The following is a 22701-nucleotide window of genomic DNA, read 5'->3' as shown; positions in this document are numbered from 1 at the left end:
GGGTGGGCAAAGCTCCCCACCAGCCGCCTGACTGGGAGCACAGCGTGGTAGCCTCTCGGGCCCCTCCAGGAGGAAATGCTTTGGTAAGACACGCCCCCCTTGATCCACATGGGACAGGGACTTCTTTTTTTGTTTTTTTTTTTTTTTTTTGAGACGGAGTCTCGCTCTGTCGCCCAGGCTGGAGTGCAGTGGCGCGATCTCGGCTCACTGCAAGCTCTGCCTCCTGGGTTTACGCCATTCTCCTGCCTCAGCCTCCTGAGTAGCTGGGACTACAGGCGCCCGCCACATTTTTTGTATTTTTAGTAGAGACGGGGTTTCACCGTGGTCTCGATCTCCTGACCTTGTGATCCGCCCACCTCGGCCTCCCAGAGTGCTGGGATTACAGGCGTGAGCCACCGCGCCCGGCCGGGACAGGGACTTCTGAGAGCAAGGACAGCGAGCGGGGGCTACATGGAGCAGTGGGTGTTTCTGCTTTGTCGGCCGCTGGCTGCTTCCCGGCCTGGGGCTGGAGCCCCCCATTCCTTCCTCCCACTGGCAAGTCCCCAGGGAGGCGGGATGCACAGTGACAGGGGAGCGGTGCCGCCCCCACCCTGCCAAGGCCTGGAGACGGCGCGTGCCAATGGCTCAGTTTTGGTGTCTTTAAGACTCGAGCTGCACTTTCTGAAGGAGGCTTTGCTGTCGGAGTGACCCCCAGTCCCACACCACCCCGGGGAGGAGAGTCAGCCTGTCCTCAAGGCCCTGGCGTGAGCTCCTGACCTGCGTACTGACCAATGTAAAAAAATAAATATCCATTAAAAAAATAACTTCTGTGTATCTATGAGGGAGGGTGTAAACGGTGAGCTATTGCCAAAGGGGGTGCCAGGCGTTGGGAAGCTGGACTGAGGGGCTTGGGGGCGTCGTGATAGGAGTCAGGTGGCCTTGGCCTATCTGAGAAACATGGCTTCAGCGAGAGAATCATAGATGAAAGCTACAGTATGGATAGATGCGTGTGTGTATCTAGGCGCAGGGCAGACGGAGCCGGAACCCGGGAGGGGCTCCACAGCGCTCTCCTCCGGGAGTCCACATGGTGGCGTTCCCCGCAGACAGCTGCTCTGAAACTCACAGCCTCTGCCTCCGAGGCAACCAGCTGTGTCCCCTCCCTGCTTAATGTGACAGGTCTTACAACCTTACAACGGGACTGTCCTCATTCTCCCTTCCCCGGGTCTTCCCCTCCCCTGCCCTGTTGGCCCTGCAGAGTCAGGAACTGACCTGAGGGAAAACTCCCCCAAATAAAGTCAACGGTCCGAGAAACCCAGCCGGTGGGCTGTCAGAACGGCAATCTGGAAGCCCAGGCAGCGGAGCGAAAACCCACCCTGGGGGCCATGCCACCCCCACGCTGCTCCACACCCACTGCGTGGCTGCCTGAGGAGCTCCTGCTGTCAGAAGCTGGGCAGCCAGAATGCAGGCTTGGCCCCCGGCCCCACCAGGTCGACGCCTGGATTCTGAATTTGGTTTTGTAGAAAGCCTTCAAAAAACCCACCACCACTGAATTCCTACGCGGTTTCCGCGCTCTGTCCGCATCGGGGCCGTCTCCTGTCCCCGCTCTAGCCTCGCCGGCCCTCCTCCCTCCAAGCCCAAGCATCTTCTAAACCTCGGGGCCCTGGGCTTCCAATTTGACCAAATGGTGAGATGGGGAGTGGGGTGGGACTGAAAAGTCTCCGGGGCAGCGGTGAAGTGGCAGCGAAGTGAGGCTGGAGGATACCCGCAGGGAGGGAAGGCTGGGGGAGACCCACCCACACGTTCTGGCAGTTTGCTTAGAAATTCTCTAGAAATGTATCAAGAACTAAAGAAAGCCAATGATATAAAAATAGTTTTCAGTGGCTCTGGGTAAAGAAAGGTGTGTGGATGAGGAGTGTGGGTTCACATCACGTAGCAGCCTCTCGAGGTGGTCCTCGGGTCCCCCTGCAGGAAGGAAGGAAGGAAGGACGGCCATGATCAGGGCCAGCCTGGAGGCGGCCGGCAGGTAGACCACTGCCCCTACCTCCCCACCAGGGAGGGGCTGAGCGACAGCAGTGTCTACTTCTAGAGCCTTCCATTCCACTTCCACTTCCCCATGAGCCCGCCTGTGAGCGACACGTTCTGTTTTGGGTTCCCAAACAAATCACACGAATCTTGCGATACGTGCATTTACCGCAGTGTGGCTTCGGCACTCATCTTCTCCCCAAAAGCCAATATTGAAGGGACCTGTGTCTTCGACTGAGGAAGCCTGGTTGACCAGAGAGCATCTGGGAGCCGTTCAACACCCACCTCTCAGGGGACCCCCTGGCCAGCTACCCTGAGGTCTGTGATGTCTCAAATCCACATGACGGGCGCGACCCAGGAGGCAAGAACAGGTCTGTGCCGTGCCCGTAACAGCCAAGGCTGGCTTCACCCTGAACCACGGCAGCCAGATGGAGCTCCCGCCGGGGATGCGGCAAGCACACGTGTGTGCGCGTGCAGGAGCTCACTCTGCCCCAGAGGCTGCGCCCCAGCCGCAAGTGGGCACCGGGGCCCTACCTGTTGGTGGAAAAGATCCTCCTCGCCGAACTCGGCTTCCTCCTCCTCTTCCTCCCCATTCTCATTCTCTCGCACCACTGAGGACTGCTTCACAGTCCTCATGGCCACTTCCTGTGTGGGACAGGACACGGCAGTGCGTCCAGGGATCAGGCCCAGAGCTGCCGTGGCCGCCCCGAGAGTCCCCAGGCCCCGCTCAGGACTCTAGCCGAGCATCCCCCAAGCTGGGCACCTACCTCGCCATCCGCGTTAACCAGGACGGTGCGGAAGCTCTCGCCCGTGCCCCAGCTGCTCTGGCCCTTCCACACCAGCGTCGAGGGGGGGCTGTGGGCCACTCCAGCACCAGCGGCCCACACCTGGGGACCCAGGAACAATGGCCCCGTCAGGGTCCCCTCTGGTTCCAGGGATGTGGGTCAGCCACTGGCTCCTACCGCACAGCCCCCTTCAATGCCCCTCAATGCCCTGGGCATTCAGTCCTTCCAGCCTGACGCAGGCTTATCCAGGGTGATGGCCCCCAGGATACAGAAGAGACCAGGCTTCTCTTGGCAAGCAGGGCTGAGCTGGGATCTGACGCCCACCAGGCTCCACGGCCCATGCCCTTGACTGTTACACTTCATGGGGACGCCTGCCAGCCCCAACGGCCTGGACTCAGACCCAGGACATAGAGCTCAGACTCCAGGGAGGCCCAGTGGGGTGACACCGGCATATGGAGGTTTTATGACTGTGGCAGCTGCTCTTAGACAGTGCCTGGTGCCACCACCATCCCTACCCCCTACCAAGTCCTGCTCCTCCAGCCCCCTGGCCCCACCTCACATCCCATCTGTGGCCACCCTCGCCCTCCTGCCCCACCACCTACCGTGACCATCTGGCCGGCGCGCAGGACGTACTTGGGCGTGAACTTGTAGGCGATCTCCTCCCCCTCCAAGATCTGCCTCTTAATTCTCCAGTTCCCCAGAGACTGATCCTGGAATTCACGGCGCACACCTGACCCTCAGCCACCAGAACTGGGACACCGCCCCGATCGCCCTGGCTGGTGGCCCCGTCACCCTGACCCTGGTCACCCCCACCAGCTGGGTCACCCCGTTACCCCTGTGCCCCGGTCATTCCGGTCACCTTGTACCCTGCCTCGCATTGGCCGGTGGCCCCATCACCCTGACCCTGGTCACCCCCATCAGCTGGGTCAACCCATTACCCCGTCCCAGTCATTCCGGTCACCTTGTCAGAGTTGTTCTTGAGCTGCACGAACTTGCCCTCCAGGTCGATCTCCTCGATGCTGACACTGCCCGAGGCCGAGGCCTGCTGGGCCAGGTGGAAGCCGCCACCACCACCCCTGCCCGTGCCCAGGACGCTGGGGCCGCTGCCCAAGGGCTCCTCCACCTCCAGCCTCTTCCGCTTACTGCGGCCCAGGCGCCCGGTGGCCGCCGTGCTGCTGCCGCTGCTGCTCGAGGTGGCTCGTGAGACGGTGACGCGCGAGGATGGGCTGGGGGACAGCTTCAGCCTGTGGGGAAGGAAAGGAGGGCCGGACTGGTGGTGGCAGCCCCGGACAGCCCAGGGCACGCAGAGTGGCGGCCGCGGCCCAGCCCCACCTCCACCCCTGCCCAGCACTCCCAGCAGCCCCGTCTCGCCTCTCCTCCTACCCCGCCCCTCCTCCTCGCTCCGCGCCCCCAAGCCCCCAGGCCTGCCACACCTCTCCTCCTCGCCCTCCAGGAGCTTCCGGTAGGCGTTGATCTCCATGTCCAGGGCCAGCTTCACGTCCAGCAGCTCCTGGTATTCGGCCAGCTGCTGCTGCATCACGTCCCGCATCTCCGTCATCTCTTGCTCCTTGGCGTCCAGCATCTTCCGGAACTTGTCCCGCTCCCCGGCCATGGCCTCCTCCAGCTCCCGGATGCGATCTTCAGCGGCGCTGGCCTGCGGAGGGGGCGGGCGGCGAAGGTCAGGGCAGCCCCTGAGTCACAAGGCCCGGGTGATCCTGGGACTGCGGGAGAGGGGCCCTCACCGCAGACTGGGGCAGAGACCAGGGCTGGGCATGGGGCGCACGGGACGGGAGGGAAGGGGCATCTCTGGGCGCCCCAAGGGCTCCATCCACTGCCAAGAGGCCAGAGCCCCGCGCCCCGCACATCCGGGACAGGGCCCAGAGGTCGGGCCAGGGGGCCGGCGGGCGGTGGCGCTGTGCGCGTCACCTGCTTCTGGAGGCCGGAGAGCTGGTAGCTGAGGGACTCCAGGCGCATGCGGGCCTCCTTCAGCTCCTCGCGAGCCGCACTGGCCGCCTTGTCGTTCTGGTCAGAGCTCAGCTTGGCGCTGTCCAGCTGTGGGGAGATGGGCAGGTGAGCGCTGGCGCGGGGTGGGGGTCCCACCGGCCACCCCTGCCCACCCGCCCGCTGGCCACACCTTGGCCTGGTAGGTCTGCTCCAGCTCCAGCTTGTAGAGCCGCACTTGCTCGTCGTGCTGGCTCCGCAGCTCCTCCAGCGCCTGTGCCATCTTGAAGTCATACTCCTGCTGCCGGCTGCTGTCCACCTCCACCAGGCGCCGCTCGTGCCGCCGCCGCGTCTCCCGCACCTCCTGCGGACCGAGGCCTCATGACCCTCCGGTCCCGCCTGGGCCCCAAGCACCAGGCCTAAGGGAGGGCTCCAAAATGTGCCAAGAGGAACCTCCAGGCAGTTCCTGGTTCCTTGTGCACAAGTTACAAACCGATACACGTGCAGGTGAGAGGCGGCCCAGGGGCCATCCACGCGCTAGAACGGACTCAGCCACGAAAAAGGAGTGAGGCTCTGACACCGCCAGGCATGAATGCACCTTGAGGACGTCACACTCAGCGAGAGAAGCCAGACAGAAAATGCCACCGTGTGTGATCCCATTTCCATGAAATGTCCAGGACAGGCCCATCCACGGAGACAGGGAGGGGATGGGTGGGTACCGGGGCTGGGAGTGACTGCTGATGGCGGGGGGGCTCTTTTTGGGTGATGGAATGTTCTAGAATTAGAGGTGGTGGTTACAAAACCCTGTGGAGATCCTGCCAATGCTGAACTGTACACTTTAAAAAGGTGGACTTAAAATAGCCGGGTGTTGTGGCCGGCGCCTGTAGTCCCAGCTACTCGGGAGGCTGAGACAAGAGAATCGTTTGAACTTGGGAGGTTGCAGTGAGCCAAGATTGCATCACTGCGCTCCAACCTGGGCAACAGAGGGAAACCGTGTCTCTCAAAAAAAAAAAAAAGTGACTCTCTCATAAAAGCCATTATTGAAGAAAGCGGGCCAGGTGTGGTGGCTCACACCTGTAATCCCAGCACTTTTGGGAGTTCGAGGTAGGCGGATCACCTGAGGTCAGGAGTTTCAGACCAACCTGGCCAACACGGAGAAACCCCATCTCTACTAAAAATACAAAACAGCCAGGTGTGGTGGTAGCGGGCGCCTGTAATCCCAGCTACTCTAGAGGCTGAGGGAAGAGAATTACTTGAACCCTGGAGGTGGAGGTTGCAGAGAGCTGAGATCACGCCACCGCACTTCAGCCTGGGCGACAAAGCAAGACTCCATCTCAAAACAAACAAAAATCAAAACAAAGAAAGTGAATTACTGATGTTCGCACCTCAGGGCCCAAATTACAGGGGGGCAGCAGACCCGGCCCTGACAGTGATGGGATACCCGGGCCACAAGGCAGGGGAGCCACAGGGCAGCTGTCTCGACACAGGGCGGGGTCACACCAGGGCAGAGGCACCAATTGGAGCTCACATGGCTCTCAGGAAGGAAACGGCCCCTTCCTCCTCTTCCCAGCTCCCCCTACTCCGAGACAGAAACCATGTCACTTATTACCACGGGACTGGTTTATAAAAACAGCAGAGGCTGGGCGCGGTGGCTCACGCCTGTAATCCCAGCACTCTGGGAGGCTGAGGTGGGCAGATCACGAAGTCAGGAGTTCAAGACCAGCCTGGCCAACATGGTGAAACCCCATCTCTATTAAAAATACAAAAAATACACCAGGCTCAGTGGCTCATGCCTGTAATCCCAGCACTTTGGGAGGCCGACGCAGGCGGATCACAAGGTCAGGAGTTCAAGACCAGCTGACAAACATGGTGAAACCCTGTCTCTACTAAAAATACAAAAATTAGCTGGGTGTGGTGATGCGCACCTATAATCCCAGCTACTCAGGAGGCTGAGGCAGGAGAATCGCTTGAACCCGGGAGGCAGAGGTTGCAGTGAGCTGAGATGGTGCCACCGTACTCCAGCCTGGGTGACAGAGCAAGACTCAAAACAAAAAAAAGAAAAAAAATTAGCTGGGTGTGGTGGCGCTCACCTACAATCCCAGCTACTCTATAATCCCAGCTACTCGGGAGGCTAAGCCCAGCGTGGGCAAAAGCAAGACTCCATCTCAAAACAAACAAACAAAAAAATAGCAGAAATGCTTCTGAAGGAAGTTGGCTACCTTTGCAGTCAGCGAGGTGGGTGGCCCAGCCAAGCAGAGCTCTGCGAGCTGCGCACCCACCCCCACAGCCACCCTCCCGCCTCCACAGCCACCCTCCCGCCTCCACGGCTGCCCTCTCCAGGACTCCGCACCCTGTGGGCTGCACGGGCCTGCGTCAGGCTCCCTACCGCAGCTCCCTGTGAAGGCTCCGTGGGGGTCTCTTCCCAGCCCCTGCACAGCCTTCGTGGGTCTCTTCCCGGGTGCCCTGTGGGCTCTACCTGGGGCATGTTCCTGCGAACCCGCACAGAAGCCCTCATGAGTCTCTTCACGGGCTCTCTCACAGGTTCCTCCATAGACCCCCTCACAACTGCCCTGGCGGCCTTCCCTCTGGCTCCTGTGGGGGCCCTCGCACGCTCTGGGCCTGGCCGGAGCGGGGCACGGCTCCTGAGCAGCCTGGACATCCCTCCACCAGCAGTCAGCAGCTCTCCCTGGGCAGTAAGTGTGGGCCCGGCCAGCCCCGGCATTCCACCCTGCACTGTGACATCACAATTGGTTGTGAGGGACACAGGCCGACGACGCCTTCTCTCCCCACTTCCCTTTCTGAGCCCCTGGAGGCAGAGGCCCCAAGAAGGAGGCTGGGTGGGGAGCGCAGGCCCCACCCTCACTTTGGACAAGGAGGCCCTGTGGGAGGCTGGACAGTGGCCCCCAGCAGATGCACCTGACGCCTGCCTCATGGTCTAGTGGTTAGAATCCCAGGCAGCTGGGGTTCTGCTCTCAGGGTGGGAACGCCAAGCTTTTAGAAAGGCAAGAAATCAAAGGAGACCTTCCTTGACACTGAAGAGATGTGTTTCGGCTGGGCACGGTGACTCACGCCGGGAATCCCAGCACTTTGGGAGGCCGAGGCGGATGAATCACCTGAGGCCAGAAGTTCGAGACCAGCCTGGCCAACCTGGTGAAACCCCGTCTCTACTAAAAATACAAAAATTACCTGGGCATGGTGGTGCACGCCTGTAATCCAGCTACTTGGGAGGCTGAGGCAGGAGAATTGCTTGAACCTGGGAGGTGGAGGTTGCAGTGAGCCAAGATCGTGCCACCACATTCCAGCATGGGCGACAGAGCAAAACTCTGTCTCAAAAAAAAAAAAAAAAAAAAAAGATGTGCCCACGTCCCCATCCCCAGCAGCTGTGAATGGACCTTATTTGGAAATGGGGTCTTTGCAGATGCCATTACGTCACTATGGATGATCCAGGCAGGCCCAAGTCCAATGACAAGTGTCCTTGCAGGATACAGAGTATGGACACAGAGGGGAGGCAGCGTGGGAAGACAGAGGCAGGCACTGGGGAGATGCAGTCGAAGCCAAGGGCGCCCTGAGAGGCAGGAAGGAGCCTCCCTGGAGCCGTGAGGGTGGACTTTGCGCTTCTGCTGTGCCAGGCTGGAGGCCAGGCTGCTCACTCACCTCCTCGAACACACTCTTCCGGAAGTCCAGCTCCTCCTGCAGGCTCTGGCAGCGGTTCTCCAGGTCCACACGCATCAGCGTCTCCTTCTCCAGCTGCTTTTTGGCCACTGCATGACCGTCCTCGGCCTGGGAGACACAGGACAGCGAGCCGGTGTGACAACGTGTCTGCTGCAAACGCCCTGCTGGGGCGTCCCGCGGCCCCTGGCACCTACCTTGGCCAGCTGGGCCCGCAGCTCGGCCACGTCACTCTCCAGGCCGCGCTTGTCGCTGAGGGCAGCTGCCAGCTCCACCTCGCTCCGGTGGAACAGGGACTCCAGGTCCTTCACACGGCCCTGGGCCACTGTGAGCTCTCCCTCCCTCTTCTTGGCGCTGAAAGTCAAGAGGGCAAGTGAGCGGGGAGGGGCAAGGTCCATGGGGCCGAAGGGAGCACCTCAGGGGGCGTCAGGCAAGCCCAAGGACAAGGTCACCGGGGCTTCCAAGCCCCAGACCTTCCCGTCCCACAGACGACGCAGCCCCACGCACCCAGGCAAAGGCACACGTGCCCTCATCGTCTGCCCTGCACTGTCAGGAGTCCAGCAAGTGACAGCCACCAGTGCTTGGGACCACCCTGGAGGTGTGGGCTTTTCCAGCCTCTCCTGCCCATTCTGGACCCAGGAGGACCACTTGGGGAGAAATTAATGCATCCTCTATTAATGTTACAAAGGAAGACCCTGGCCTTTGAAGAGTCGGCCTTGTTTGTAAACTTGAGCTGTCTGAAGCAGGCTTACCTGGTCTTCCACTAAACCAAATTAGCTCCAACATTAGATATTTAAGATAGCAAATACTCAGGCTTCTTAAACACACAAATACTACCAGTGTGCATTTTAGGCTTTTTTTTTTTTTTTTTAAGAGACAGGGGTTCACTTGTTTGCACAGGCTGGTCTCGAACTCCTGGCCTCAAGGAATCCTCCCGTCTCAGCCTCCCAAAGTGCTGGGATTACAGGTGTGAGCCACCCCTCCCCGCAGGGAACTAACTATATCTCCCAAGCAACAGTGAGGACACCCACGGTTTCTCAGCGTCAGAAGTGCTGACATTTGGGGCGGTCCTGGGCACTGCAGGGTGCTGAGCCCTGTCCCTGGCCTCCACCCACTTCAGACCAGAAGCCTCTCGCTGCCCAGTTTTGACAACCACAAATGTCCCCAGGAATCACCCAGTGTCCCCTGGGGACAGAATCACCCCAGGATGGGGACAACTGGGTGTATCTGGAATAACACAGCAAAGGCTGCTGGCTGGACATGAAAAGAACATCCACATCCAGGCGGCTGGAGCCCGTGGCCAGAGGCCAGAAGTGACAGGGACCTCTCCCACCCAGCAGAATGCTGTGTTCCCAACTCTCCCTAGAGCCTTTCTTTTTTTTTTTTTTGAGTTGGAGTTTCACTCTTGTTGCCCAGGCTGGAGCGCAATGGTGTGATCTCAGCTCACTGCAACCTCCGCCCCCCAGGTTCAAACGATTATCCTGCCTCAGCCTCCCAAGTAGCTGGGATTACAGGCATGAGCCACCAGGCTCGGTTAATTTTATATTTTTAGTAGAGACGGGGTTTCTCCATGTTGGCCAGGCTGGTCTCGAACTCCTGACCTCAGGTGATCTACCCGCCTCGGCCTCCCAAAGTGCTGGGATTACAGGCGTGAGCCACCGTGCCCGGCCCCCAGTGCCCTTCAAAAGACCACCTAGGCATTTGCCCAAGAACTGAAAGTGACCACCTGTCTAACCGTATCTCCATCAACAACTGTATTTATCTATATTATCTATGTGCATATGTATCAAACTACAGATAGCTGTATCTTTCTCTCTTTCTTTTTTATTTTTTTGAGACAGAGTTTCACTCTTGTTGCCCAGGCTGGAGTGCAATGGCACAATCTTGGCACACCCCAACCTCCGCCTCCTGGGTTCAAGCAGTTCTCCTGCCTCAGCCTCCCAAGTAGCTGAGATTACAGGCATGTGCCAGCACGCCCGGCTAATTTTGTATTTTTAGTAGAGACGGGGTTTCTCCATGTTGGCCAGGTTGGTCTTGAACTCCCGACCTCAGGTGATCCACCTGCCTTGGCCTCCCAAAGTGCTGGGATTACAGGCGTGAGCCACCACGCCCGGCCTTACAAATAGCTATATCTATCTATTGCTGTATCTATCACTGTCTATCTATCCATCTACCCATCATCCATCCATCCATCCATCCATCCATCATCCACCCATCTCTCTCTCTCCCACTAGCTGCCAAGCTCTCACTCTCTGTGGGACTCTTCCTTCCTTCCTTGTGTGACCCAGGAAGGGAGGGCTGCCCTCCCAGCTCACAGTGCCCTCCCTGCCCAGGATCTGTAATAAATCCTCAAACTTGTTTCCTATCGCTGTGCTGAATTTGCACCTTCTGTCAGAAGAATCAGGAGCTGCCCCAAGCTGGGATCCCAGTGCCAGAGCGATGGTCAGGCAGGCAAACGCCGGACATGGGTCAGAAGCGAGCTACAGGGCAGCCCGTGTGTAAACAGCCTCTCCTGTGAGGGGTCCCTGGTCGGGGGTCAGACAACCAGGTCTAAGGCCACCTGCCAGGTAAAAGCATCCGTGCCAGGTGCACTGAACCCCAGGTCTGGCTCCTGTTGTGTCCCGCCAGGGGCAGGGCTGCCAGCCGCTCTGGCGCTGGACCTGGTGAAGCCAGGGCTCTCCACACTGGAGATGTGGCATCTGCTTGCGTTTGAGAGGTATGAAGGCCAGAGACTTCGGCAACAAAGCTGACGCGCCCCCATCGGCAGCCCCCAAGGACACTCAGCTCTACTTCCCCACATGGAGCAGATCTCCAGCAGGGCCTGGGATGCAGATCCTGTATCTCTAAGCACATGCCACCCAGGCCAGGCCCTTCTGCTCAGAGGGCGGCGAGCCCCGCGGCCCTGCAGGGGATTTTTGCAGGGGTCTGGGGGGAGCTGGAGTCTGTTGGGCAAATCCTGACCGAGTGCCCGCTGTGTGGAAGGCACCACTCTCACACCAGAGGTGCGTCTAGAACCCTTGCCTTACACTGCGGGATGTCCTTGCAGGGGGAGGCACCAGCGACACAGGCTGCCCACCAGATGGGAGGCTGCCTGCGGGCAGGGCTGAAGCGGGGCTGGGAGACAACCCTGGGGGCAGAGACCTGAAGGAGCAGTGCTGGAGGAGCCAGGGCCACCGCTGCTGAAACAGCCTTCCAGGCAGGCGAACAGCAGCCCAAAGGCCCAGGGGTGAGGTGGAAGAGGCAGGCTGCAGACCAGCTCAGAGGACTGGAGCAGAGATCAGGGTATCTGGGAATCTCCTCAATAACTTGGTCTAAACCACAGGGTTCCGCAGGACTGCAGGGCATGCCCAGAAGGCAGGGTGCTGGCTACCAGGGCTCAGACCCGGTTCCTAAGAGCACCAGGCGCTGAGTTAGAATCTTCAGCTGTGTACCCGGGGTTTCGTGGCAGGCTCTGGCTTGTCAGGTCCTGCACGCTGCTCCTTGTGTTTCTCTCATTGTGGGGTTTTGGAGATAAATGTGTTAGGATAAGAAAAACAGTAGGCTTGGCCCAGTGGCTCATACCTATAGCCAGCGCTTTGGGAGGCCGAGGTGGGAGGATCTAGCCCGGGAGTTCAAGACCAGCTTGAGCAACATAGCGAGACCTCATCTCTACAAATAATTAAAAAATTAGGCCAGGTACAGTGGTTCACACCTGTAATCCCAGCACTTTAGAAGGCTGAGGCGAGTGTATCACTTAAGTCCAGGAGTTTGAGACCAGCCTGGCCAACATGGTAAAAAAAAGTAGCCAGGCATGGTGCTGTTAGCCTCCAGCTACTCAGGAGGCTGAGGCAGGAGAATCATTTGAATTTGGGAGCTGGAGGTTGCACTGAGCTGAGATCGCACCACTGCACTCCAGCCTGGGTGACAGAGCAAGCCTATGTCTCAAAAATAAATAAATAATAAAAAATAAAAAAATTAGCTGGGTGCAGTGGTGCCTTCCTGTGGTCCCAGGTACCCGGGGCGGGGCTGAGGCAGGAGGATCACCTGAGCCTGGGGGTTCGAGGCTGCAGTGAGCTGTGATTGTGCCACTGAACTCCAGCCTGGGCAACAGAGACCCTGTCTCAATGAAAAGGAAAAGATGGGCCTCACTGCAGACGCCACGCACTGCTCCGGAGATTGTGAACTGGGAATTCCTCAACACCTAGGGTGGACACTGTGTAGCATTTTCTTTTTTTTTTTTTTTTTTTTTTTGAGACAGAGTCTCGCTCTGCCACCCAGGCTGGAGTGCAGTGGCGTGATCTTGGCTCACTGCAAGCTCCGCCTCCCGGGTTCACGCCATTCTCCTGCCTCAGCCTCCCGAGTAGCTGGGACTACAGGCGCCCACCACCTCGCCCGGCTAGTTTTTTTGTATTTTTTAGTAGAGACGGGGTTTCACCATGTCAGCCAGGACGGTCTCGATCTCCTGACCTCGTGATCCGCCCGTCTCGGCCTCCCAAAGTGCTGGGATTACAGGCTTGAGCCACCGCGCCCGGCCGCATTTTCTTTTTTTAATGTTTTAATTTGAGGTGAAATTCACATCCTGTAAATTTCAACTTCTTAAAGTGAACAGTTGAGAGCTGCCTGGTACAGGGCCAGCAGCAGCTCTGTCCCATCTGCACGGTGCAGTTCTGACATTTCAGAGCTCCGTGCACCCCTGTCCAAGCTCTAATCATGCCAGAGCCTGCATGGCCCCACTAATGAACCTGCTTATTAAGCACGGTGGGTGCTGAAGGCAGACAGCTCAGAGCCGCTGCCCGAGCAGGTCCCGGGGTGCACCTGTGCTGTATGGGATGTGCTGAGAGTGGGCAGCCTGTCCTCATTCGTGCCTGGCCCCAGGGTCCCCAGCTCCTGGCCACCATCAGGCGCAAATGGTCCCTCCTGGAGCCCTAGGCCCCGGCAGGCGGGCAGTGGTCCCTGGGCCAACCTGGAGGGTCTCCTGTTGGCGAAGGGAAGCCAGCTCTCCATGGGAGCAGCACCAGCCCAGGCGGAGGGAGGGCGTCGGATGGAGAAGTCCCGCCCACCCGCCCCCGTCCACCCCGTGGTGCCGGGATCAGGGTGACGTCGTGCCCAGCCATGACCACTCACCTCTTGTTGACCTCGTCCAACTCTGCCCTCAGCTTCCCAATCTCTATCTGCAGCCGGGCGCGCTCTCGAGCTGTCTCATCCAGGACTCTCCGGGCGTCGGCCAGCTCTGACTCGTACAGCGCCTTGATGCCACTCACCTGGGGAGACCCAGGACAGGGTGAAGTGAGGAGGGACCCTTCCCCTTGGACTGCAGCAGCCTGGGGGCCCGGTTACTGGCCCCGCTCAGATTCCCGGGGACTGGCACGCAGAGCGAGAGGATGGCAGCCTGGGGACAGCCTGGACCAGCACAGCAGCTGGATGGAGCCTGTCCCCTTCCCCGGAGGACTGGCCACACCCAGACACGCAGCCCCTTTGCTGCTCTCATAGCGACATGAGGCCTGGCCATTAGGTGCATTTTTCACACTCTTGGTTTCAGAACCAGAAAATTGGTGGGACATTTAATCAAGGATCTCTCCCGCTGGGCACGTGGACACTGAGCTGATCACTCTCGGACAACTGGTGATGACAGCAACCCGGGGCCCTCCCAGACCCCGCTGGGCCCCTGAGACCCTCCACTTCTGCAAGCCAGGGCCCCCTCCCAGACCCGCTGGGCCCGAGAGCCCCCTGCCCCCACTAGCCTCTGCAACCTGGGGTCCCCTTCCAGACCCCTCTGGGCCCCTGAGACTCCCCCCAGGCCTCTGCAACCCGGGGCTCCCTCCCAGACCCTGCTGGGCCCAAGACCCGCCCCCCAACCAGTCTCTGCAACCTGGAGACCCCCTCTCAGACCCCGCTGGGCCCAAGATCCCCCACTTCTGCCAACTGGGGGCCAGCCCGTGCCCCTCTATGCCCCCACCTTGCACGCAGGCACATGGCCCAGGCTCAGGCTGGGCTGCTCCCTGGGATGGAGGGAGGAGCATCTGGCCTCCCCCTGCCGTGTCCCCCCCGACAGGCCACCTACCAATGTGGTGGCTCAGAGGCTCCCAGACAGAAGCTCCCACCGCTCAATCACAGGGATCTGCAGTCAGAGCCCCCAGCACTCCCCACCAGCTCCCCCCGCACCAGCTCCCCCCCACCAGCTCCCCCTCCACCAGCTCCCCCCTCACCAGCTCCCCCCCACCAGCGGCCCCCACCTTCCACCCCTCAATCACAGGGATCTGCAGTCCCCAGCTCCCCCCACACCAGCTCACCCCCACCAGCTCCCCCCGCACCAGCTCCCCCTCCACCAGCTCCCCACCCACCAGCTTCCCCTCAACCAGGGCCCCCCCCACCAGCGGCCCCCACCTTCCACCCCTCAATCACAGGGATCTGCAGTCCCCAGCTCCCCCCACACCCGCTCCCCACCCCACCAGCCACCCCCACATTTCCCCACGGAGACCCGGCCCAGCCAGCAAGGACGCGGCGAGGGGCTGGAGAGCCGGGGGTCACCAGGGGGGGCAGAAGTGACTGGAACACCCTCTGGGCCTCCCGGCTAAAGAAAGCCCCCAAACCCGCCCCTCCCGAGGGCCGCCGGGCGAACTCGAGGCACACGCGGTGCCCGGGAAGGCGACCTCTTCACTTGCTACTAATCCTGCTGCAACCACAGCCGCCACCTGCCTGGCCTCTGCACGCGCCAGCTGGGGGCACGGCTCAGGCTTCTCGTGGTCTTCCTGCCTCCCCTCCTCCCACAGGACCGTGCACTCAATGAGTTTAAACATATGTGGAAGCAAACCGCAGTGAGATGCCACTTCACACCTGCCAGGGCGTCCGTCAAGAAGACAGACGGTCGCAGGTGCGGGCAGTACACAGAGAAATCGGAACCTCACAGACAGCAGCAGGAACCTGAGCTGAGGCAGCCCTACAGAAAACAGCCCAGGGGCTCCCCCAAGAGTCACAGAGCCACCCCATGACCCGGTAACTCCACTCCTGGGTGTGGACCCAGAAGAAATGAAATTCACTTCCATGCATGTTTGAAAACTACACACGGTGCTGGGCGTGGGGGCTCACGCCTGTAATCCCAGCACTTTGGGAGGCCAAGGCGGGCAGATCACCTGAGGTCAGGAGTTTGAGACCGGCCTGACCAACATGGAGAAACCCCGTCTCTACTAAAAATACAAAATTAGCCGGGTGTGGTGGCGGGTGCCTGTAATCCCAGCTACTCCGGAGGCTGAGGCAGGGGAATAGTTTGAACCTGGGAGGCGGAGGTTGCAGTGAGCCAGGATCGCGCCAGTGCACGCCAGCCTGGGCAACACAGAGAAACTCCATCTCAAAAAAAAAATATATATATGTGTGTATATATATATTCCATTAAAACATTACTCATCCCATCACCCCAGCGTGACCATGAGAAAAACAACACACAAACCCCCATTGAGGAACATCCTACTGCACACCTGCCCAGCCCCCTCAGGACCAACCAGAATCTCTAACCAGGAATGTGGAGGAAACTATCAGCTCGGAGGAGCCTGGGAGAAAGGGACATGGTCACTAAATGTCACGTGAGATAGTGGATGGGGTCTTGGGGCAGGAAAGGATAGCAGGGGAAACTGGGGAAGTATGAATACATGATGGATCTGCCCGCCTTAGCTTCCCAAAGTGCTGGGATTACAGGAGTTAGCCACCACACCTGGCATACGATGATGGGAGGCTGAGGCCAGCAGATCACCTGAGGTCAGGAATTTGAGACCAGTCTGGTCAACATGGTGAAACCCCATCTCTACTAAAAACACAAAAATTGCACCATTGCATTCCAGCCTGGGTGAACACAGAGTAAGACTCTGTCTCAAAAAAAGTAACTTTTTTTTTTTTTTTTTTAAAGACAGAGTCTTGCTCTGTCTCCCAGGCTGGAGGGCAGTGGGGTGATCTCAGCTCACTGCAACCTCCGCCTCCTGGGTTCAAGCGATTCTCCTGTCGCCCGAGTAGCTGGGACTACAGGTGCCCACCACCATGCCCAGCTAATTTTTGTATTTTTAGTAGAGATGGGGTTTCACCATGCTGGCCAGGATGGTTTCAATCTCCCGACCTCATGATCGCCTGCCTTAGCCTCCCAAAGTGCTGGGATTACAGGCGTGAGCCACCATGCCCAGACGGTTTCTACATTTTTAAATGGCTAGGGGTGGCCAGCAGAGGTGGCTCAGATCACCTGAGGTCAGGAGTTCGAGACCAGCCTGACCAGCATGGTGAAACCCCATCTCTGCTAAAAATACAAAAATTAGCCAGACGTAGCAGTGCAAACCTGTGATCCCAGCTACTGGGAAGGCTGAGGCATGAGAATCGCTTTAATCCGGGAGGCGGAGGTTGAAGTAAGCCGAGATTGTGCCACTGAACTCCAACCTGGACAACAGAGCGAGACTCTGTCTCAAAAACAAAAACAATAAAGGCTAGGGGAAAAAGATGAAGATACTTTGTGACACAGGCCGATTCTATGCACTTCACAGTTCCATGCGTATAAATAAAGTTTTATTGACACACAGCTGCACCCACTTACTCACCTATGATCTAAGGCAGCTTTCACCCTATGGCAGAGCTGAGCGGTTTAGATGGAGACAGTCTGGCCTTTTTTAGAAAAAGTTTGCTGACCATGCCTGGGTGCCATGCTGTGATGATGAGGAAAGTTCTCGTCTAGAGGCCGGGGCACCTCACAAAGAACCTCTGAGCCTGCGGAACAGGTGTGCCGGGGCAGGACAGCCTGCCTGTGCTTGCGAGGCGCTGCAAAGGGCTGGGGACAGGCTGGGCCTTTTGTTCCATGTGTCACGGCATCTAGCAAGTGCTGGGCTTGAGGGATGCCACCAAGTGTGTCCACACACGTGGGCCTGGCAGGGCTCAGACAGCCTGAGATGGCTTTTGCCTGGACCCCTTGGACACAGAGCAGCGCAACTCGGCTGGAGGAGTCCACGGTGGGACAAAATGGCCTGGCTGAGAATTACAGCTCTGTGCAGAAATTGTAAACACCAGCTTGGGGACTCTTCCAAAGCGGACTCCACCCTCCACGCTCACCTCCAAGACCCCCTCCGGCAGCCCTAAGCAGCCAGGGGAACCGGGGCGGGGAAAGGCAGAAGCCACCGAAGCCAGGTCTCCTCCCTCGGGAACGTTAAGGCCTGGCAGGGAAGTACCTGGAGTACCTGCCTCTCCCGCACCTGGACCCAGGCCACGGCGCTGCCTCCCTGCACCCGTCCCCACCCCCAACACCCAGTGATCCTCCTTCAACAAATATTCAACAAATACCCATCTGGCCAGCACCCACCCCACCCTTCCCCAAGCCCCCCAACAACGCTTGTATATGGTGATTCATCCACACCGCCAAAAGACACCCCCCAGCATCACACGGAAATGTGGAACCCATGCTTGGCCTGGTTTTTTACGAGTGTGCAAGGGTGAGCTCGTGCGGGCAGGAAAGAAGTGAGCAAGTTAGCCGGGCGTGGTGGTGCAGGCCTGTAATCCCAGCTACTCGGGAGGCTGAGGCAAGAGAAGTGCTTGAACCCAGAAGGTAGAGGTTCCAGTGAGCCAAGATCACACCACTGCACTCCAGCCTGGGTGACAGAGAAAGACTCCGTCTAGAAAAAAAAAAAAAACAACGGCCAGGCGCAGTGGCTCATGCCTGTAATCCCAGCACTTTGGAAGGCTGAGGTGGGCAGATCACAAGGTCAAGAGATACGGACCATCCTGGCCAACACGGTGAAACCTCGTCTCTACTGAAAATATAAAACTTAGCCAGGTGTGGTGGCGCACGCCTGTAATCCCAGCTACTTAGGAGGCTGAGGCAGGAGAACTGCTTGAACCCAGGAGGCGGAGGTTGCAGTGAGCTGAGATCACGCTGCTGCACTCCAGCCTGGGTGACAGAGTGAGATTCCATCTCAGAAAAGTGAGAAACGTGTGTGTGAGGACCTTGGGGGACGCCACGCACCAGGATGCTGTGAGTCGTGTTATGAGCCTGAAAAAATCTGAACTGAGTCCCTCATGCCTGGGCATGGCTCCTCGGCCTGGCCATTCTCGTGGGGGTTGCGTTATCCTCATGGAGGCTGGGTCATCCTCATGGGGTTAGGGTTAGGGTTAGGGTTAGGTAATTCTCTTTTCAGGGGGCTGAGGAGCACCCCAGCCTCCACCCACTCTATGCCAATGATGTCTCGCTCCCAATGTGACAACCAAAGGCAGGCCCAGCCTTGGCCAAGAGTCCCCTGGGGGCAGAACCTGGCCAGGTGAGAGAGGCCCTGCTGTCCAGGTGACCTGCATGCTCTGAGGCCCGACACCCCAGGTCCCTCCTCGCCGGAGCTCCCTCTCCTGCCCCCCATCCTGCCAGCCTGAGCCAGAGGCTGCTTTCTGAACCCCACCTGGCCCACCTGTGTCTAGAAAGACCCCAGCTATTCCAGGTCACTCCCTCCACGTGACACCTCCCTACTAGCGGCCCCTACCCCAGCAGGTTTCCAGCTCTGCTCCCCACTAGCCGGGTCCCTGGCCCACCAGTCCCAGGCGGAACTCCCAGCTGTCCCCTGCCACATGCCCTGCAGACACAGCTGGGTGACAGGGCTCACGGGGGGGCCAGTGTGTCATCTGCTGAATGGCTGCCTTCACCCGAGTCAGACCCGCATTTCACCCTGCCTGAGTAAACTGAGTTGTAAAGGACGCTGCTGGGGCCCCGAGAGGTGGCGGGGCCAGGCTCCCTCTAGAGCACGGGGCGGTCCAACAGGGCGTCCAGTGGGGCTGGGGCTGGTACCTCCCCAACGCTCATGAGGCCCTGCACCCTCAAAGCTCCCTGCAGCTGTTCATCCCATTGGCAGGGGGACAACAGAGGCCCGAAGACAAGAAGCCAGCTCTAACCCCGCACGCCATGGGTCCAGCAGGCGGCCTCGACGTTGGGACAATTCTGTCCCCAATGGACAGATGGCAAGATGGAGGCTCCAAGAGACACCGGGGCCTGCCCAAAGCCACACTAATTGAAAAGCAGGGGACTGGCCGGGCACGGCGGCTCACACCTGTAATCCCAGTACTTTGGGAGGTCGAGGCAGGTGGACCACCTGAGGCCAGGAGTTTGAGATCAGCCTAGCCAACATGGCCAAACCCTGTCTCTACTAAAAGTACAAAAATGAGCCAGGCGTGGTGGCGCACACCTGTAATCCCAGCTACTCAGGAGGCGGGGACAGGAGAATTGCTTGAACCCGGGAGGCAGAGGGTGCAGGGAGCTAAGATCACACCACTGCACTCCAGCCTGGACGACAGAGCGAGACTCCAACTCAAAAAAAAAAAAAGGAAAAAAAAAACAGCAGGGGACCCCACCAAGCACTGATCTTCCTTCTACCTCCCTGAAGGCACCAGCTACATTCTTTCAGGTTCCCTGTCCCCAGGGCACTGTGACAGCAGAACCCACAGGGAGCCACTAAACAAAAGCTAACCTGCTGTGGCCCCACACACAAGAGCTGAGTATTATAATTATGCCCATTCCAAAGGCGAGGGCACTGAGACTCAGAGAGGGTAAGTGACTAGTCCAGGGTCACACAGAGGGTAAGTGGCTCCCAGAAACGACCTGACCCCCTCAACAAGCAGCTCTTCTCCCAGAAGCCCACCAGGTCCTCTGATCTGCAGATGGGCGAGTGGGGGCTGGGAGCTGCAAATCCCGACTTCAGCACCTGGCTCTCCCAACAGGACGCTGGGACCTGGGGACCCCAGGACCCCAACCCATGGCAGGAATCAAGTGGGTGCTCCTGCCTGCCCTCCGTTCTGGAGTCCTGTCCTTGAATTGGGCACGGCCAGCGGGAGGGACAAACAGCCTCCCCAGGGTTAGGTTGGGGAGCAGGACAGATGGCACCCAGACCCCAAGACACCCCGACCTCACGCCCCCTTGACGGGCAGACTTTCCAGCCCTTTCTCCTTCAGTCCGCACTGAAGCCTCGGGGTCCATTCAGAACCTCAACACTTTCCTCTGGACCCAAGACCCCAGCTCTCCCGCTTCCTTCATATTCCCTTGGGGGCAGAACCTGCCAGGCCACCAGTGACCCCAGGGCACAGATAAGGGCCTGCGAAATTTCCCATGGGACTCCAAGGTATCAGAACCTCTCCCTTGGCCCCCTACCCCCCACCCCCCGCCCGGGTGAGAGATGAGGGGCCTAATTCCCACCCCAGTCACCAATCTCTCCTGGATTCATCAGGGAACTCACTAAAGCTCCAGGGAGAACTGAGACCACGTGACTCACCCCAGAGACTCCAGGAAGACCCCCCCACACCCCATCATGGGCCTCCTCAGAGGGCCTGGGCCCCCCAGTCTCCTCGGAGCCCAGAGACCACCCCCATTCCCCCCCAGATGCCCCAACACCCAGCTTCATCCCCAGAGACTCCCACTCACACCCCCTCAGTTGGCGGGGGTCCACCAAGTCTCCTTGGAATCCTGAGGGATGAGGCACATGGTGGGCTGCAGCCCAATACTCAGGGAGCCCCCAGATCCCCAGGACCTCTCTTTGGTGGGGAGCCCTAGTCTGCAACCCTCATGGCCCCAGAACACACCTCTCACAGAAGGGTCCCCAGAGCTAGCTGGAGGCGCCTCTGCAGCCTTCACTCGGGACACGGAAGATCTCCTGGGACCCCCTCCATAGGTGGGGCATTCCTGGTCTGCACTTCTCCCTCAATGCCCTGGAAACTCCTGGGGGCCCCTGAGAGAATGGGCCATTCCCATCTGCACCCCTCCCATGGGGTCCCCCAAGATCTAGGAAACTGCGGTGAGCAGGCTCTGCCCAGGCGGCACCCCTCACTCAGGGTCTCCTCCTGGAGATCCCCGAGGCCGGGTCGTCCCCACTCCTGCTCAGGGTCCTCCGTGATCGTGTACCCCGCGGTGGGCTGGGCCTGGCCGAGCTGCACCCCTCACTTAAGGACCCCTCGAAACCCCCTGGAGACCCCCAAGCAGGGACCTGTCCCGGTCTGCACCCCTCCCCAGGGTCCCCGCGATGGCACACCCCGCGGTGGGCAGGGCTTGCACCCTTCATTCAGGAGCCCCCCAAACCCCCTGGAGACCCCGAGCCGGGAGTCCTTCAGAGTCCCCGCGATTGCGCGCCCCGCGGTGGGCGGGGCCTGGCCGAGTAGCACCCTTCGCTCAGGAGGCACTCTCCGAAACGCGGCGGAGATCCCCGAGGCCGGACAGTCCCCGTCCGCATCCCAGCTCAGGGTTCCCCGCGATTGGGAGCCCCGCGGTAGGCTGGGCCTAGCCGAGCAGCACCCCTCACTCAGGAGCCCCCAAACCTCCTGGAGACCCCTGAGCCGGAGCCTGTCCCCGTCTGCACCCCCGCCCAGGGTCCCCGCGATCACGCACCCCGCGGTGGGCGGGGCCTGGACGAACTGGACCGCTCACTCTGGAGCCCCTCGAAACCCCCCGGACACCCTCGAGAGCCGGGCCCGTTCCTGTCTGCACCCAGGGTCCCAGCGATCGCGCACCCCGAGGTGGGAGGGACCTGGCCGAGCTGCACCCCTCACTCAGGGGCCCCCCGAAACCCCGCGGAAACCTCCGAAGCCGGGGCCCGTCCCCGTCTGCACCCCCGCCCAGGGTCCCCGAGATTGCGCGCCCCGCGGTGGGCGGGGCCTGCCGGCTGCACCCCCGCCCGACCCCTAAGCCCCGGCGCCCACCTCGCGCGTGGTCACCTCCTCCTTCTCTGAGATCTTGAGCAGGAGCCGGTCGTTCTCCAGCTCCAGCGCGCGGACGCGGTCGATGTAGTGAGCCAGGCGGTCGTTGAGCTCGCGCAGCTCCTCCTTCTCCTGCAGCCGCGACAGGCGCGTGGGCGACAGCGGCGTGGCTGGTCCGCCCGCGCGGCCGGGCAGCGGCGTGGCCATGGTGGCGGCGGCTCGCGGCCTGCGCTGCTCCCGACGGCTGCCCGGGCTCGGCGGGCTCATTCAATCCGCGCCGCCGGCTGCAAGATGGCGCCGCGCCGCGCCGCGCCCGCCGCCCGCCGCCGCGGGGCAGCCTGGGACTGGTAGTCCGGCCACCGGGCGCGCGCGGGGCACGCCGGAAGTTGAAGTCTCTGTCCAGCTCCCGCTTCGCAGAGGCGCTGACTCCACAGACAGACCGCCTGGCTGCAAACTCCCAGCTCCGCCACGAGGAAACAGCATTGAGTTCCTTTTTAGTGCCTGTTTCCACACTTAAGAGAACCTCAAAACGTGCTCAAAGAACCAGACACAAAAGGCCCTATAGGGCCGGGCGTGGTGGCTCACGCCTGTAATCCCAGCACTTTGGGAGGCCAAGGCCGGTGGATCACTTGAGGTCAGGAGTTCGAGG

At 60.0% G+C, this 22701-nt stretch overlaps 4 protein-coding genes across 9 annotated transcripts in view; 1 reads left to right on the top strand and 3 right to left on the bottom strand.

Moving 5' to 3' along the window:
- The window catches only part of TIMM13 (translocase of inner mitochondrial membrane 13), a 319004-nt gene that overhangs the window by 2718 nt on the left and 293585 nt on the right, over positions 1-22701 (bottom strand). The gene's annotated exons all lie outside the window — the stretch shown is intronic.
- The window catches only part of LSM7 (LSM7 homolog, U6 small nuclear RNA and mRNA degradation associated), a 401328-nt gene that overhangs the window by 100779 nt on the left and 277848 nt on the right, over positions 1-22701 (bottom strand). The gene's annotated exons all lie outside the window — the stretch shown is intronic.
- GADD45B (growth arrest and DNA damage inducible beta) overlaps positions 1-22701 on the top strand; it is a 129498-nt gene that overhangs the window by 85284 nt on the left and 21513 nt on the right. The window lies entirely within an intron of this gene.
- On the bottom strand, positions 1824-22382 carry LMNB2 (lamin B2). The gene is made up of 12 exons (XM_050770307.1): positions 22056-22382; positions 13500-13636; positions 8594-8750; positions 8382-8507; positions 4921-5091; positions 4713-4838; positions 4220-4440; positions 3748-4030; positions 3389-3496; positions 2769-2888; positions 2536-2646; positions 1824-1941 (listed from the first exon to the last, which is right to left on the bottom strand). The coding sequence occupies exons 1-12, from the start codon at positions 22317-22319 to the stop codon at positions 1900-1902; spliced, it is 1866 nt and encodes a 621-aa protein (XP_050626264.1). The 5' UTR covers positions 22320-22382; the 3' UTR covers positions 1824-1899.

Source organism: Macaca thibetana, chromosome 19 (assembly GCF_024542745.1).
Source record: "Macaca thibetana thibetana isolate TM-01 chromosome 19, ASM2454274v1, whole genome shotgun sequence".
NCBI classification, from domain to species: domain Eukaryota; kingdom Metazoa; phylum Chordata; class Mammalia; order Primates; family Cercopithecidae; genus Macaca; species Macaca thibetana.
The sequence above is the reverse complement of the archived record's forward strand: the minus strand, read 5'-3'. Positions and strand labels throughout refer to the sequence as shown.